Source organism: Cyprinodon variegatus, unplaced genomic scaffold, assembly GCF_000732505.1.
Source record: "Cyprinodon variegatus isolate N-32 unplaced genomic scaffold, C_variegatus-1.0 Scaffold40, whole genome shotgun sequence".
Lineage (NCBI taxonomy): Eukaryota > Metazoa > Chordata > Actinopteri > Cyprinodontiformes > Cyprinodontidae > Cyprinodon > Cyprinodon variegatus.
Window position 1 is genome coordinate 1321225 of NW_015150493.1, and position 15966 is coordinate 1337190.

General features: G+C 37.9%; 1 protein-coding gene across 6 annotated transcripts in view; it reads right to left on the bottom strand.

The window, feature by feature from the left end:
• Nucleotides 1–15966, bottom strand: part of rims1 (regulating synaptic membrane exocytosis 1) — a 108716-nt gene that overhangs the window by 26394 nt on the left and 66356 nt on the right. For 3 of the 6 annotated variants that reach the window (XM_015369997.1, XM_015369996.1, XM_015369995.1), the window contains 15 exons: nucleotides 15528–15568; nucleotides 13914–14027; nucleotides 13734–13833; nucleotides 13457–13580; nucleotides 12184–12201; nucleotides 8166–8212; nucleotides 7225–7340; nucleotides 7014–7144; nucleotides 6648–6819; nucleotides 5010–5157; nucleotides 4711–4767; nucleotides 3858–4023; nucleotides 3495–3599; nucleotides 2498–2557; nucleotides 20–109 (listed from right to left, as the gene is read on the bottom strand). In XM_015369997.1, coding sequence (XP_015225483.1) covers nucleotides 20–109; nucleotides 2498–2557; nucleotides 3495–3599; nucleotides 3858–4023; nucleotides 4711–4767; nucleotides 5010–5157; nucleotides 6648–6819; nucleotides 7014–7144; nucleotides 7225–7340; nucleotides 8166–8212; nucleotides 12184–12201; nucleotides 13457–13580; nucleotides 13734–13833; nucleotides 13914–14027; nucleotides 15528–15568 — 1489 coding nt within the window. The remainder of the gene's footprint in view (nucleotides 1–19; nucleotides 110–2497; nucleotides 2558–3494; nucleotides 3600–3857; nucleotides 4024–4710; nucleotides 4768–5009; nucleotides 5158–6647; nucleotides 6820–7013; nucleotides 7145–7224; nucleotides 7341–8165; nucleotides 8213–12183; nucleotides 12202–13456; nucleotides 13581–13733; nucleotides 13834–13913; nucleotides 14028–15527; nucleotides 15569–15966) is intronic. The other 3 variants (XM_015370001.1, XM_015370000.1, XM_015369998.1) reach the window with 2 other exon arrangements.

The following is a 15966-nucleotide window of genomic DNA, read 5'->3' on the forward strand; positions in this document are numbered from 1 at the left end:
CGGGAGCAGAGGCTGGTACCTTTCAGTCTCTGGTGGGGGGACATGATTGTCTGGAGTGAGACAGTTGGCGCTAGCACTCTTAACCCTGTCCAGGGTTGGCTGGAGATCACTAGATGCACGACAGCAAAACATGCCATCCAATAGAGGAATAGAAGGAGAAAGGAAGAGGAGACAAAGGGACAGGACAGAAACAAAGAGAAACAATGGACAAACAGAAAAGGTTTTTCAAAGAATGCTTGGTTACATTCCCAAAATGTTTAACCTAAAGCATGACTGGTAGGGTTAAGGATGGGAGTCTGCCTATGTTCTGATGAAGTTGAGAAAAAAAATATAATTGTCATGTTAATGATTATTTTTACTTCTTACCAAAATTTGATTAGTGCCCAGGATGGTGAGCCGTGCTGTTCAGACCACCACCGGTTGTATAGTAGCTCAGCTTTGATCATGCATGAAGCGGGAAACTGCTAACAAAACATGCAAACTATTCTAATATGCAAAAGCTGCTTTGGAGATACTCACATCTTGTGTCCATTTTACACAAAAATACAGATTTCATGTTGCAAGGACATGAAGAAAGTTTCAGTGAAACTACCAGAAGACCTGCTCTATCAGTCAGATACTCACCAACTGTACAAATCAGATCCAACTGGAACAACTAGTACAAAAAAGGACAATTCTACAAAGAAAGCCTCCAATGTGAAGTCTTATTTTAAAGGAGGGTTGACTCCTTAAGTTATTTTACTTTCAAAAGGTATTCTAATGACTGTTGTTTTCAGTGTTGACCAACTCTCTTAACCCTGAAGGTACTTAAGGGTATTTCGGAAGGCTGGGGTTTCCAGATCACTGAAGTTTTTTTTCCTGTTTCTCATATACCAATTACTTATGATAAAAGTATTTTAGTTCTACATATGTTTTTAACAAAAATATTCAAAACCGGCTTAGTTTTGCACATTCTATCTAGTTTACATTAATTATTACTTAATATCAATACTGGAGACTGATGTTAGCAGAGCATCCAAAAATTAATATGTAATTTGTCTTGTTCATTCCAAGCATAGTGAACCAGTAACTGATACACCTACCTTGTCTCTTTGTAGGTACCATTGGACAAAGTTATTTCCTCTTTCATTGAATCTAACAGAAAGCCTAATTTGAGCATGCAAATAAATGGATAGAAGTGTAAGACAGAGGAAAGAGTGCAACAAGACAGAGAGTGGATATAAACATCAAATGAAAAAGAAACCAGGACTTATTGAATGTTTAAACATAGTATATTTGAGCAAAGCTGATGCAGAATCAAAATTAAACTTATTTGTTTTCTTAATTAACAGCAAAGTACAGCAAGGAAAATAAGCGTTCACCAAGTCCAAGTTCTTCTTTTTGAATTTTTTTTTTTTGGCATATTTATATAATTCCTACTAGATTTCTGCAACAATTCAAGTAATGGTCACATAGAAATAAAATCAAAACATTTTTCCAACTAAGCTGCCTATGTTCACTAAAATTAAATGGGCAGTAAAAGGCTTATAAAACTACTGAGGATTCCTTTTGCTTTTCCACTTTATCACACAAAACAGTATTTGCTTTGACCTCTTTGAATGTGAGAAATACTTGAGTTGCTGCAGTCATCCGGTGTGAACTTCAGGTGAGCTTAGTGAGAAAAATGTTTGACTTGTTTTCCACTAGGAACGTTTATATCTCAGAAATGAGGCATTTCTGTACATGCTGTAAAACACTCAGCATGTCTCTAAAAATGAGGGAACATCAATGGCAAAGCTTGCAGGTGGAAGCAAATCAAGCACAGCACTGAAATATAAGCAATGCAGGTCTGACTCAGTGAGACCCACTTCTCCATTGAACACATCTGTGTATGCACACAATCTAAAAGCTCCCTCAGATATGTCTTTAGAAAAGAACACAGATGAATTCTCAAGAGTTAGACTTACCTCTCTTTCTCTATGCTAAAACAAGACAATAAGACCCCTGTAGATGTAACTTTAACGTATATATCAGGCAACTACTGTATTATAATAAATAGCCAACGTTTGTGTTGGTGAAACTAAATGAAAGAGAAGACATGAACTACCGGTAATTCAATAATCACTCAGCACTTTACTCCTAATGGAATCTTAGAAAAGCAACACAACCAAAAACCTTTGGTGCCCTCTTGTGGACCTGAAGCAGCAATACAGCAGAACAGTCCAGGGAATCCCTCTAACCAGCAGGGTGGCTGAGTTTTAATATGATGCCTTTCTGTGTGTTTTTCTAATATCATTTGGCATCTAATTAGACTATAAATGGAATATAAAACTGGAGACCTATTCTAAGCAAGTTTTATTTTTTTTATGAGCATTTGCTTTCTGCAAGCATAGCAGGTAAATACAGCATTGAAAACCTTTTAAATGAAATGCGATTAGAGAAAAAACATCAAGCACATGATAATGCAGCTCATCTGAAACCTTATATGCCAACTACATGTCAGGAGTGGCCAGTTTACCTCGTGTGCAGGCACTCGGCACTTTTGCCGCGCATTGACTGGTGGATCAAGATGACCTCACTGTGGTTACCATGGGGATGGATGACACATGAGGAAATTAAGAACAGTGAAAAAACAGAAAAGCAGAAGAAGTAAAGGATGTGAACAGGACAGAGAACCTGTTGCTAACGTTCTTCAAACAAACTCAGAAATAGTGCAGATTTTTATAAGGGCTCTTTTGTTTTCACACACAGCAACTAAGTGTAAAAACTGGCAGATATTTTACAGCGACAGCACTAAAACACTCAAAGACAACAAAACGCTTGTGTAAATAAAAGGTAATTAAATGTAAATTAATGAAAGCACGTTTACACCTACAAACTGGGAGCAGAATCTCAATTATCAGCCAAAGAAAGCAGATAAAAAAAACAATCCTAAGGAACTTGAGACATCTTCATTATCTACAGTACAGTGCCTTGCAAGCATTCAGATCCCTGAACCTCATCATTCCGTGTCACATAGCCACAAACATCCGTGTATTTTGATAAGGTTGTGGGTGTTGAATAAACACAACTGAAAAAAATTGTTGAAACACGAGTTTCTATTTTTTTAAACATAACATTTTCTAAAAGGGTTTTGTTGCATTTGTATTAAGTCCCCTTTACTCTAATACTTTAGAAATAATGGATATCTGATATCTGATCCAGGGACTGGATCAGTGCATCTCTAACAATCCCCAAGGTGAAACATGGTGGTGGCAGCATTATGCTGTGGGGATGCTCTTTGTCAGCAAGGAGAGTAAAGCTGTTCAGAGTTCATAAAAATAAGTTTAAAACTGCCAAATGCTTCATTTAAAACAAGAGTCACTAAAGAGGGGAATAAAGGAAGAAGGGAACAAAATTTAATAGAAATCTGCAGATACAGTACAATGTGGGGCAAACCATGAAAATTAAAGGGGTGCGAATACTTTGGAAGGGTCCATATACAGAGGTGAGAGTTTCCACACATTTACACAAACCTGTCGTCCAAGTATTCCTCCCCCTGACGCCGCCCTCTGGAGTTCTCGCAATAGCGGTTTGGAGAACGGGAACGCCGAGAGTGAGGAAGCTCGTCATCCAAACTCCTGAAAGACAGACGGACCTCAGTCAGGTTGGTAGTCAGGCTGTGCTGCAGCAGCCTATGTGTGAGGCTCATTTGGCTCAGCCTGTAAAAGCAGAGCTGGCAGAACTGCCTGTTCTGCATCATGCTGCCATTTCATTAACAGATGGACTCTACCTCCTGGCTTCTGATAAAATCTACTCTTTTCTTCTGTGGTTTAGGCTTTGTTGACTTGCAAGTTAAATATTGGTTTTTAAAAAATGAGCCGGTCTTAGGGTCTGACCTCTGGGTGGGGACATTGGATGCTCGGGACCGGATGGTGCGCCCCTGCTCCTCACGGTGAGGGGACACGGAGCGGGAGCGGATGTGATGGGAAGGCGTCCGCTGTTGATCAGGCACCTCCAAGGTAGACGTCGGTTCCCGTTGCCTCTCTCTGCCACGCCCATCTGCTGCTTGGCACAATAGAGTTATGCACAAGTTTACACACAGTAATACCAACTAAGGTGTAGAAAAGGTTTCTACATTAAACACAATACACTTTTATTTTAAATAGCTTAGAAGTTTAGAAATGTACAATGATCTCTGATCATTTAAAGGCTACATCCACTTCTGTAAAGGTTTGACAGAAGTGGATGACACTAAAACTGAATGTGTGATGCTCCAAAACTGAATGGCTGTATTTCCTCACCAGCATTTAGTGATTAAGCTCTACTGAGGCATTGAAAGGAGTCCCTCTTATGTTGGAGAAGGGAGAATGTAAAAGTTGCAGGATATAATCTCTCTAGGCCTAGACTTGGGCACCAACTTGATTGTAGTTTATTAACTTTAGTTCAGCTACTGGAGGTCAATCAGAATTTATCAATAACCATGAAAATGAGAAATGTATCCAATTTTGGATAAACAAAGTATTACTTTAGCAAAAAAAGTATTTTGTAGAGCCATTTATAAATCAGATTTGCTGCCCTCCTGGCTTGCATGCACAGATCTTTCATGTGATATTAGCTTTTTGCAAAACAAAACCAACATTTCCATTTTCAGTTGAAAATTGGAAGTTAGGCAAGAGAACCTCTAAACATGAAGCAAGAAAACAGGGCAGATCGCAGTGCATGTAACCATGAGAAAGAGTCCCTACCCACCTTTAGAGACTAGTGCTGTATGCTCATCAAATTCAGGATCTGTTATACGCTGAGAACCTAAACGGTCATAAATACACACACACATGCACACAGATATATGAATGCAACACAGACGTACAGATGCATGTATTCCTGGTAGGTAGGAAGCATCAACTAAGGCTGATAAAAAAAAGACAATAACTTTAGATTTTAAACTTTGTTTCACAACAATAATAGATAATGTGTACACTCACACACACACAGATGGGAAATGTGAATGTTATAAAAACAGAGGAAAACTTTTGCAAGCTCTGACTTACGCTGCAGCTTCTTGCCAGGAGCGTCTGTGTTTCGTCTGGGCAGGAAGGGGGAGGGTCGGGGCAGTGGGATCGATGAGACATCATGGGTTTGAAGGGGATACCAGTGAGGCTTGTCGTCTAGTAAGGCCGTCTCCAGCTCAATCAGGATCTGTTCAGGTCATGATCCAAACAAGGAGGTACGCTACTCAGTGCTGCTGGTTGCTCGTTTGACCAAAGCTTTTACATTCTAATGACATGCATGTCAGAACCTGGACTATCAGAATGGGTGTATTACCTTGTGAGAACAGTGTAAGGTCCATATCCCAGGGATACACATTTTCTTCTGAGTTTAGTTTAAATTTAAGGTTGGCTTACGGTCACATGACAATGTGGAGGAAGTATTTTGTAAAATATCCTACACCCAGGGACTTGGATGTACATATGGGGACATTCAACTGGTCCCCATATGGTAAAGTCCTGTTCTTTGAGTTGGGGTTAGGTTTAGGACTAAGGTGTGAATTCAGTTTAGGTTAGGCTTAGATATATATGTTGGTAATAGCTAGGTTTAAGTTAAGGGTCTGGGTTAGGCCATATAAAATGAATGCAAGTCATGGAAATGCCATATGTCATAAGTGTTTTTCTTACATTAGATTAGCAATAACCATAGACAAACCATTGCTGTTGCCCATCAGTCTAGGAGGGGCAATTTTTAGGCAATTTTTACTGAAACTGATTTCAATCTTGATATAGTCTCTCTAATTAAAGACAGACTAATTTTCATTGAGTTGAATCTGATAACCATAAGAACTGGGGCTGCTCATTTGGAGGACAATGAAAAAATATAAGCAGAAAAACCTAGATTAATATAACTATAAAGCATGGTGTTGGACAAATCATGATTTGGGATTGCTTTGATTCCACAAGATCTCATTACCCTACACCTACTGAGTCACCCAGAAACTCAACTATACAAAAATAGTCAATGAAGAAAAGATCTGTTGGACAGCTAAAGCTTGACCGAATCAGGGTTAATATATTCGGCAGAATGGCTTTAGATATACAGAATCCCTGTGTTTTAACAGCCCAGTTACAGTCAAACTTATTAAAATACTGCTTATTGATTAAAATACTGTTCTGGGACTTTTAGAGAGATGTGAAGAAAGGGATTTCTTTAAAACTCAATGAAGGAAAGTCCGTTTGTAGAGAGGAGGGAGTAAAAATGAAACATAACTTCTAAAAAGGGCAGAAAAAAACACTGACAGTTGATGTAATTCCTGTATTGGTGGTTCATCATGCTGTTGACTTTTGTGGCTCACTTAGCTTTGCACACAAACTTCATTTAATATTTACTTTTTTAATTACTAAATAACATCTAAGAGGGCGTTGTGTGCTTTAATACACTTTAAATTTAATTTAATTGTGTTTGCAACCTGGTGTCGATCAGAACCTTTTAGTTTCTTATATTTTGACATGACAAACATGAATGAAAGGTGGGTGTACAGTTCTTTTTATAAAGCATATATTTTATGTTGACCAATAAATACAATGAGCATATATGTATGGCTTGAAGAGCAAAGCCAAAGTTACCAAAGAAAGATTCTCACTCTCACCTCTAAATGGTGGTGCAGAATTAGTGTTAAAGCGCTGGGTGTAAGGTACCTCTCCCATAAAGGTGCTGTCCTCCTCAGGTGACCTGGGTTGGTCCCACACAGTCAGCTCCAGCATGTGGTTGCGGAAATCCCTGCGATGGACGTGAGTGTAGACGAAGGTCTGGTTCCACTTAGGCTCGCATGTCTTCTTCATGGTTTTTGTCCTTCGTTTGCTTTTGTCACTGCATAAAATAATACAAGGAACAAAAGCTTGCAGGGAACTTCTGCTATATCTGTCCTGAGTTCACAGATTTATTTGAGGCACTTTATAGGCACTGTTATTTAAAGCATTTAAATAGATTCAAAAGCATCATAAGAATACTACAAGTAAGTAATTAGAACAACAAGTGTCCTTTGGGATGTTTAGCTGACCTACCTGCGGTCAGGGAGGAAGTACATCTTTACATATGGACTCCTGGGGCGTCCATCAGGCCGAAGAGGAAGCTCTGTAGCCTGCAGCACGTTGACTATTAGTTGGTGACCCACTTTGTCGTACCACAGCTTCACCTGATTAAGAAATGCACATACACATTCACTTCAGGACTCCAAAGCAGCCCACAAGGCAGAGTCACAGCACACCCACTAACCGATAGCTGCCCTGGCATCAGCTGAGGAGCATCTCGGAGCATCCCAGGACTGGAGGGAGACAGGACATTTAAAGATGGTCTCTCGATCTTCTGGGACTCAAAAGAACTGGAACCTGCTAGGAAATTAAATCAAATCGTTGAAGTTAAAGGACGGAAAAGCAACTTTAGTTAAAAGTCACAAAAAATGTAGATGAAGGGAAGTGCAAGGGAAAATCCTAAAAAGGCCTTTTAGCAGGCCTTGGTGTTGCAGTGACAATGTGTTTTATGGCAACTGACTATGTCATTAATCGGAAAACTGTGAAATCTAAAACCCACATTGTAAAATCTAAAGGTGTAACTGTATGTTCTGCATTGTCACATCAGAGACAGCAGTAAATTCCATACGTGTGATGCAAAAAAAATTTTTCCATTACAGTTTTGTGATAACATAATTTTGATACAAGCAAAAAAAAAAAAACATCAAAGCATAAAAAATATCAAATAACTATTTTTTTTTCTAAATTTCAGTGTTTCCATTTAGCAAATTTATTTTCAGAATTAAAATTTGCGTAGTCAGATGATTAATGTAAACACCCCTACTGTCACCAATGTATTAGGATATTTGGGGCTTTTTTTAGACTGAAAAAAGTCCATCAGTTTCCTATTATCTTTAAGATTGGCAAAGTTGATGATAAATTATCTGAAAGAAACCTGTTTTCTAAATGTTCGAATATCTCTTAGTTTTGATTTAAAAGAATGATTTTCCTTAAAATTTTATGATCTTTAAATATACCTGTAGTAAAATCACCACAGTTAAACTTGACATTTAAAGGAAACATAAGTTCAAAGGTCAATCTTATAAATGCAGTTTTTGGTTTACCAGTTAGATGAATATATTGATTAGATTTTGATTACAAGGACAAATCTTTAAATACTTTAAGCACATTAGAGAGGATACTTACTAGATTCTAATGGAGGGTGGGACGTGTCGGGGATTCTTGGGATATCACTGAAAAGAGTTGAAAACAAAACACCTTTCACTTACATGTAGACCTCTTAGATAGTTCCAAGTCTTGTCAGAAATTAAACTGATTAAAAAAAATGCATGCAAGCACTGAAAAAAGGCTGCACTTTAATTTAAATTTTAGCAACGCTTAGATGGAAAATATCATGGGGAAGCAAAGGGGAAGACGTGAAGCATGCTTGTGACTGCACTGTTTCCCTGACTCATTCACACATTTCTAGAGGCCATGATGTGAGCTGAAATAAAAATCATATCTATAGTCAATGCCTCAGTTTTGTCAATTGAACCTTTCTTCCTCTTCTATCATCCAGTGGAAACATCAGTATTTACTGCACAAAAGAAAAATCAGCAAGCCATGAAGGACTTATCAGTGTCAACTGGACATTTTAGATTACATTATAAGGTTAATGTAGGACTACTATACAGTAGTAATAGTAAAGATAGTATGGCTGCATTCAATCTAATTTTTTAATTAATTAGCGCCAGAATATATAAATTTGGACTTCAAATTAACTATCTACTCCTACACTGAACAAAAACGCATACAAGAAACATCAGGAAGAATCTTGATTCAGTAGATTTTTGTTAGAACTATGAATTACATTCTGCCTAAGATTATGGGGGAATTTATTATTTTTTTTAGGTCACCTCATTGCACTGAGTTCTTTCTTTTATAAAAGGTCATCATTTCAAACCATCTCAAATGGAGTCAGGCCTCTAATCTGCCACTTGATACAGGTTGTACTATTTCTTATGCTGCAGTATTAAGGCAGTCATTGTCTTGATACATTATCCAATATGGGGCGAGTTGTTGCTGCACATCAGAATTTGGAAAAATGCAACAAATCGACTCATGGTTAACCTTGTGACATCAGGGCATCCAGATTTTGTGCCTAAAATATAGGCCCAAACCATCAGCGTTTGTGTTTCCCAGAGAACTGAGCAAACATATTTACTCTCTTCTTGTCTAAGGATATTCTGCCAGTTGTTAAAAAGCACCTTTACAGATCTCAGTTGTGCAGCCATGTTTTCAAGATGGACCTATATGCAGGGATACAGTGCCCTACCTTTTCTGTCTACACCAAAAGTCCCAATCAGTAGTGTTAAAAAATTTTCTTTGTGTAATTTACTGCTTAATGGGGGTGCTTTACCAATTCAATATAGTCAAACCATCGAGTTTAAAGGTTTTTCTGTTCATGGAAACCAACAGATAACATCGGGTCATTGAATTCCCTCCTCCTGGGTTAACATGTAGCAGCAGTGGACAACCCTTTGCATTATGTTGTTTAATTTGCAGCAGTCATTTATACCAAGCATGCACATAGGGACAGTAGGAAGGAAAACTTCCCTTTAACAGGAAGAAGCCTCCAATGAATAAATATTGATTAAATACTATGTTTCTTTTTTTCCCACTTGACAAATTAATATATAATAGCAGCTTATCATTAGCTTGGTATTACCAACAATTCATGATTAAAACATGTACGTATGTATGTATGTATGTATGTATGTATGTATGTATGTATGTTTGTATGTATGTATGTATGTATGTATGTATGTATGTATGTATGTATGTATGTATGTATGTATGTACCAATGTATGTATGTGTGTAGATATGGAAGCTGCCAATTGCAATGAACTTAGATGACAGTTGTGAAATTAGATTTAGAGATATGTTCCCCCTGGATCTAGACACTGCTGGTGGAGTGGAGGCCAGAGGACAAGGAAGACAGAAAGAGCTTGAGAGCATGATGGAACAGATGGGGTGGAGGTGGGTCGAAACTCAGCTGAAGACCAGAATTGACCATGGATGAGGAGTTTTAAGCAGAACCTTACTCAATGGTCGGCTGAACAGGAATGAGGACTTGATGGTGATTGGCTGGAGCTGATGTACATGATGAGGTGAATGAATGCAGGTGATGCTGGCGTGAGCATTCCGGTTTGAATTTGCATCTAAACTTCATTAAAAATACCTTAGGTTTGGGTTACTTATCTACCAATGTAAGAAATAAGTATAACCCTCAGAGGAGGGGATAAAACAAAAATAAGACTTAGGAATATGCCAACAGACTTTAGGTTTAGATTTCCTCTAAAAAAATTTTCAAACTTTTTTTTTTGCTTTTCACTGTCAGTCAAGTAAACAAAGGACAGAGTTCAAACATCTCCACAAACAGCTGTTAGGGGCTTTATGAAAATAAGATTGTTATTAGAGAAAGAATGAAAACTTTTAATTGCCCCAAGTTTCAAGAAAAAAAAAATTAAGAAAAAGTATTTTTTTTTTTAATTCGGAATTATTCTACTTCCACTGTTTACTTTTGTTGTTTACTGTAAAAAGTTGGCATTTTGGTCCTGCGGTAAAGTGCCTATGGATTCAATATCATAAACATTCCCTTTTTTACAACATTTTATGCTCTTTTCCAGCATCAATTGAACCAGCCGTTTGGGACTTTAAGCTGAGTCTTTCTGTGACTGCTGTAAAGCACCACTGGCACAATGCTTTTTTCTGCTGATAAAAGAGTTTTCTATCTAGTCTAAAATCTGTTATATTGTGCCTCACTTCAGTCACCATCAGGAAGAAAATGTTTCAAAAAGTATGTTCAAGTGAGGTCTAATAATTTGATAACTTCAACCTGTCACGGTCTTGGTCTTGTTAAGTTTTCTCAGAATTTTTGGTTTCACATTGATCCTTGTTTTTCTTTGCTTTCTAACTTTATTGGTGTTTTCTGGATATATTTGAGTTCTTAGGTCTTTTTTGGTCTCCTTGGTCTCCTTTTTCCTAGCTCCTTCTAGAAGCCTCTGTTCACACCTGCTCCCAATTAGCTAATTTGTCCTGTCTTTGTTCAGTCTCCCATAAATACTCTCCCTGTGCAGTTCCTCAGTGCCGGTTCCTCATCTTTCCCTGTCTTTTCTTGGCTCTTCAAGGTTGTTTTTCTCTGATGTCTCCAAGGTTCTGTTTTTCTTTTTATACTCTTTATGTTGGATATTTGGATTCCTACCTCAGTTGCTTGTGAATACTCCATTAAAACTACAAGAACTCCCCTCATCTGCCTCCCCACCTCTGCATTTGGGTCCTCAAAACCTCAACATAACCTCATGATATGTTTTTAAATGTGACCCACATTTAGAGAAGAATTTTATTTTGTAGAGGCAGGACACATAAAAACAGTGAGCATATGAAACGTAAATAAATCAAAATTAGATCTGTTTTTATTTCTACTTAGCAGATGAAAGATATGATGATCAGAGTTGGTTTGATTGGCCAAGATTGTGTACATAAACCAGAAATGTAACTGCAGTTTCATACACTTGTACCGTACAGACAATATGTATAAATAGACAAACTTAAAGAAATTAAAGAAAAGATAACAAAATATTATGTATATGTACAGTAAGCACACTCAGCACCCAGAAAAATCTAACCTGTAACAAATTTAGCGCCCTATCACATATGCATTAATGAAACAGTATGTTTAACAACAGACACAAATTCCACTAAATTTGTTTTCTGGGTAAAAATCAAACAAACTGATAAGTGTTTCATGAAGTATTGGTTGCCTCTGAGCTAATTTCAAAATGAAAATATAATGAATAGCTTGCTTTATGACTCCCAATGTTCCAGCAGAGCTCACCAGTCACAGAAATGTTGGAGGTGCAGGATTTGAATTTTCTGCACAGGCAACTTGATCTCTTGCAAAAGCGTGGCTAAAATGATGAATGTTTCCCAGTGGCCATTTTGGATCTCATGAAGTGAACTTAGGGACATTTTTGAAAAATAAATAATTAATAAAAAAATAACTGCAAACAGCAATTCTGACAAAAGGATTGAAATTTGATCAATGCTAAATAATCAGAGCCCCTCACCAGGAGATACAAAATGGCACCTGTAGCCAAAATAGATTCAGTGACAGGATTAAAGCTTAAAAAAAGAAAAATGAAACAAAACGGAATTACTTACTGATATTTTCTATAAACCCTTCGTGAGTGTTTGGAAAGAAAGTATTAGATTCAGAACTTCAATTATTTTTCTTTTGCTAGTGTGTAGTAGGTTAAATCTGACTTATCTGTTATGTCAGAAAAAAAAACATTATATATAGAATAACCGGGCTTTTACAAGAACAGGGAATAAACCAATTTAGTCATGAAAAATCTTAAGAAACTAGTGGAAATTGGTCAGGAAGTAAATTGATAGGCTGGTATTGATTCTAACCATGGACAGGACATTGTACCAGTTTAGAGAAGGACAACTGGACTTTTCTTATTTTTACGATATGAATCATCACTTATTCAAATGGCTCATTTAATAGTAGAAGGTTGGAAAGCCAAAGACCTGTTTTCTCAGAATAATCCCTCTATGACTGTTGAGAATACCTAAAGTAAAATGAAAGCCACTGGTAGTCCTGTGTGGGCGGTTCTTTTTAGCCAATTCGATTCAGTTTATTTATATAGTGCCAATTCCAAACACATGTAATCTCAAGGCACTATTCAGAGACAATCCAAACAGATCATACAGTCAGACTGATTCAATCCCTCATACAAAACATGCGTTTAGCGATAGTGGAGAGGAAAAACTCCCTTTTAACAGAAGGAAAAATACAGCAGAACCAGGCTCAGTGTGAGCGGCCATCTGCTGAGGCCAACTGGGGAAGCCAAGAAAGCAGCTTACTATTAAATGATGCTCATTACTGCCCAGCAAAGAGAAAGGGACTCAAATGTCCTTCATCAGAACCGTTCTTACAATCCAGGAAAGGTGGTGATGATTCAGAGGTTCTCAAAGGAGATGGTGTACCAGGTCACCAGGCTAAAGTCAGAGTAATCAATTGCTCAAAGATTTGAACATTGAAATGAGCATCTGTCCAAAATTCTTCAGAATTCACAAAATTGAGGTGGATAAACTGGAGGAAAACTAATGTGCTTCTCAAAATAGAAACTTGACAAAGAATGTCCACCAAAAGACAGGACTTGGTAATATCAAAAAAATCAAGGCGGTTCGCAGAATTGAAAATGTAAAAAACCTAAAAACACTAAAGATGCACTCTGAAAATGGTATAGGTTTTGATAAAAACAAAAACGTTTGAATCTTGATGAAAAAAGTTTTACTGTACTAGAAACCTCTAAATAATTGTCATACCAACATTTCTCACCTTGACTGCACAGAAAATAACTATGAATAATTTTCTACCTTTTCTAAAATGTAAAATCATTTGCTTTGAGTGTGTGTCATGACTTACCCAATAGGCCTGGACACAATCAGCTGCACCTGAGGTTCGGCTTGAGACTCCAGGATGATGTTATATACTTCCTTCATGGTTGCCCCTGGCAACAGCTTCCCGTTCCACTGTAAAACCTCATCCCCTAAAACCAGGTGCCAATACAAACGGGATTGTTCAACACAGCTATAGTCTAAATGAATTTGTTTCAGGCAGGATCACCGACTGTGTATGTGTGTGTAGAGAAATCAGGAGATTAAACAACATGTTTTATGAGATCATAACATTTGGTCTCTACCTGCTCGGAGATGTCCCACCACGTCAGCCAGGCTACCCTTCTTGACTTTGGTGATGAAGGCACCTAATCTCCCTGACTCGGTTACTCTCCCTCCGACCACCTGAAGGAGAAAACGCACACCAAGAAGCTGTAATTCAAAGACAGAGCTCCCAACCACATGTTAAACAGACTGCCTCTTACCTTTAACCCGAGCAAAGCCCCAGCCTCTTTAGGCATGGTAGCAGTTCTCTTGCTGAGGGTGATTCGTCCAATCAGATGGTCTCCCTCCTTGGATGGCTGCCAGGTTACAGGATGCTGCAGAGGGACAGAGCAGGGGGGATGGAGAGATGGCCATAGTGCACCTCAGAGGAAAGATTCTGCACTTTTTGGTTCTGCTTAAGTTTGCTTTTTGAGTTTTCAGTTTCACTTTGATTAAAGTTTTTCTATGTTTTCTAGCTTTGGTTTTAATTCCCATTTTGTGGTGTTTTCTGGATGCATTTGAGTTCCAATTTATTTCTTGTTTGCCCTCTATTGCCCCCTTGAGTCAGACCCCTTTCCCCTAGCTCCCTTCTAGATTCCTCTGTCCGTACCTGCTCCCAATCGGACAAACTATGTCTAAACCTGTCAGGGCCAAGGAATATTTACTTCTAACCACTAGATTTCTCCTTGGAAAAGCAATTAATGATTTCTAGGCACTTGTCCCATTAAGAAACTCTTTTAAGATCTGTTAAAAAAAATATATGTTCAAACCAGTATGGAAGGACTTTTGTCCCAATTTTTATAAAGCTGCAAATTCTAATATTAAGCACTACAAACAGTTATACCAAGTATAAATTAAACACCAAAGGGCACCAGGTATTACAATGAACTGGAGGATTTTTGAAGAAGCTTTCCTTTACAGGAGTAGATTCAAGTGGGTGCAGAAAATGAGAAAATTGTGATCATAACTTTTACGTTAGAGATAAAAATATGTATAGGTTTCTGGCCAATCTTTTGGATCAGCTGTCTATCATGAGGGGAGATGCAGATCTCCATAGATGGGGAGGCCACAGAAGAAAGCCTATGATTTAAATATCTTCTGTAGAAGCGTTTCAAGAAGTATGACGGAGGAGTTAAAGAATGACCTTTAAACTGAAGTATGCACACAGGTCAATCTTTCAAACATGGGAGTGGCAGAATGCTGCTCTGGGGTGTATTTTTGCAAGTGGTAACTGTTCATTGAAGTAGGTGAATCAATGAATGAAGGAGGACTACCTTAAAATAACTTCCTTACATTACTCCTCACTGTGAGTTGAAGAAGGTTGGTATAAATATAGGAACAACATAAAAAAGAATGCAAATGTACAAGAAAACTGGTTTTCAAATGCAGAAACTCTGACAACCTTTAACACTGTTTTTTTAAGCCCCAAAAGCCTAAATCCTCAGGTCAGTAAAGGTCAGGGCTGGAAGGAAAGCATGAGATTAGAATAAACAACATTGCCAAGAATAGGAGTCAAATATTTACCGAGAAAACTAAAGGAGAACATTTAAAAAATATTGAGGTGTAAATACACACTACTGTAATTAGGCATAATAATGACCCTAAGAGGATGTCCAAGTGTCAGTTGCTCTTTGCTTTTAGGAGAGCAGATGGTGTAACACATTTGAATAAATTAATACCCATAATGAGTTATCAAACCTGTAGATCTACAGGGACACTGATATGACTCTAACCCTTTAATTGACTTAAATATAAACCTTTAACAGCACTGTACTGATGTAAAATAAATAAATGAATAAATAAATAATAATAGAATTAAAAAAACACTGACTTACATGCCATCCTGTGGGGTCATGTGGATTGCACTCCCAGTCTCCTGCAACAGAATAGAGATCATTTCACATAATGGAGACATAGCGGTGGAGACCATACAAGCGAACTTTCTTTCACATACAGCTCAAACTTGCAGCTCCTTCCCAAGGCCTATGCTGACACAGAGGGTTGGGTTTACTGAACATTCAGGTCTGGGTTAGGATTAAAAATATATCAACAAAGCAGCAGGACTCTGTCTGATTCGCAGAGGTGGAAAGGAAATTTAATCCCTCCCCAGATACTTTACAGATTAAATGTTGTGGAGAAAGCTGTTGTATATGTAAAGTAGGAACGCTTAAAAAAGTGCAATGTTTGCAAAACTTCAGGAACACTGTTATGACATGGAGGAAAACGAAGCCAGGTGTTCCCAGCAGCAGGGAAGCTGTGAAGCTAACAAGCTGT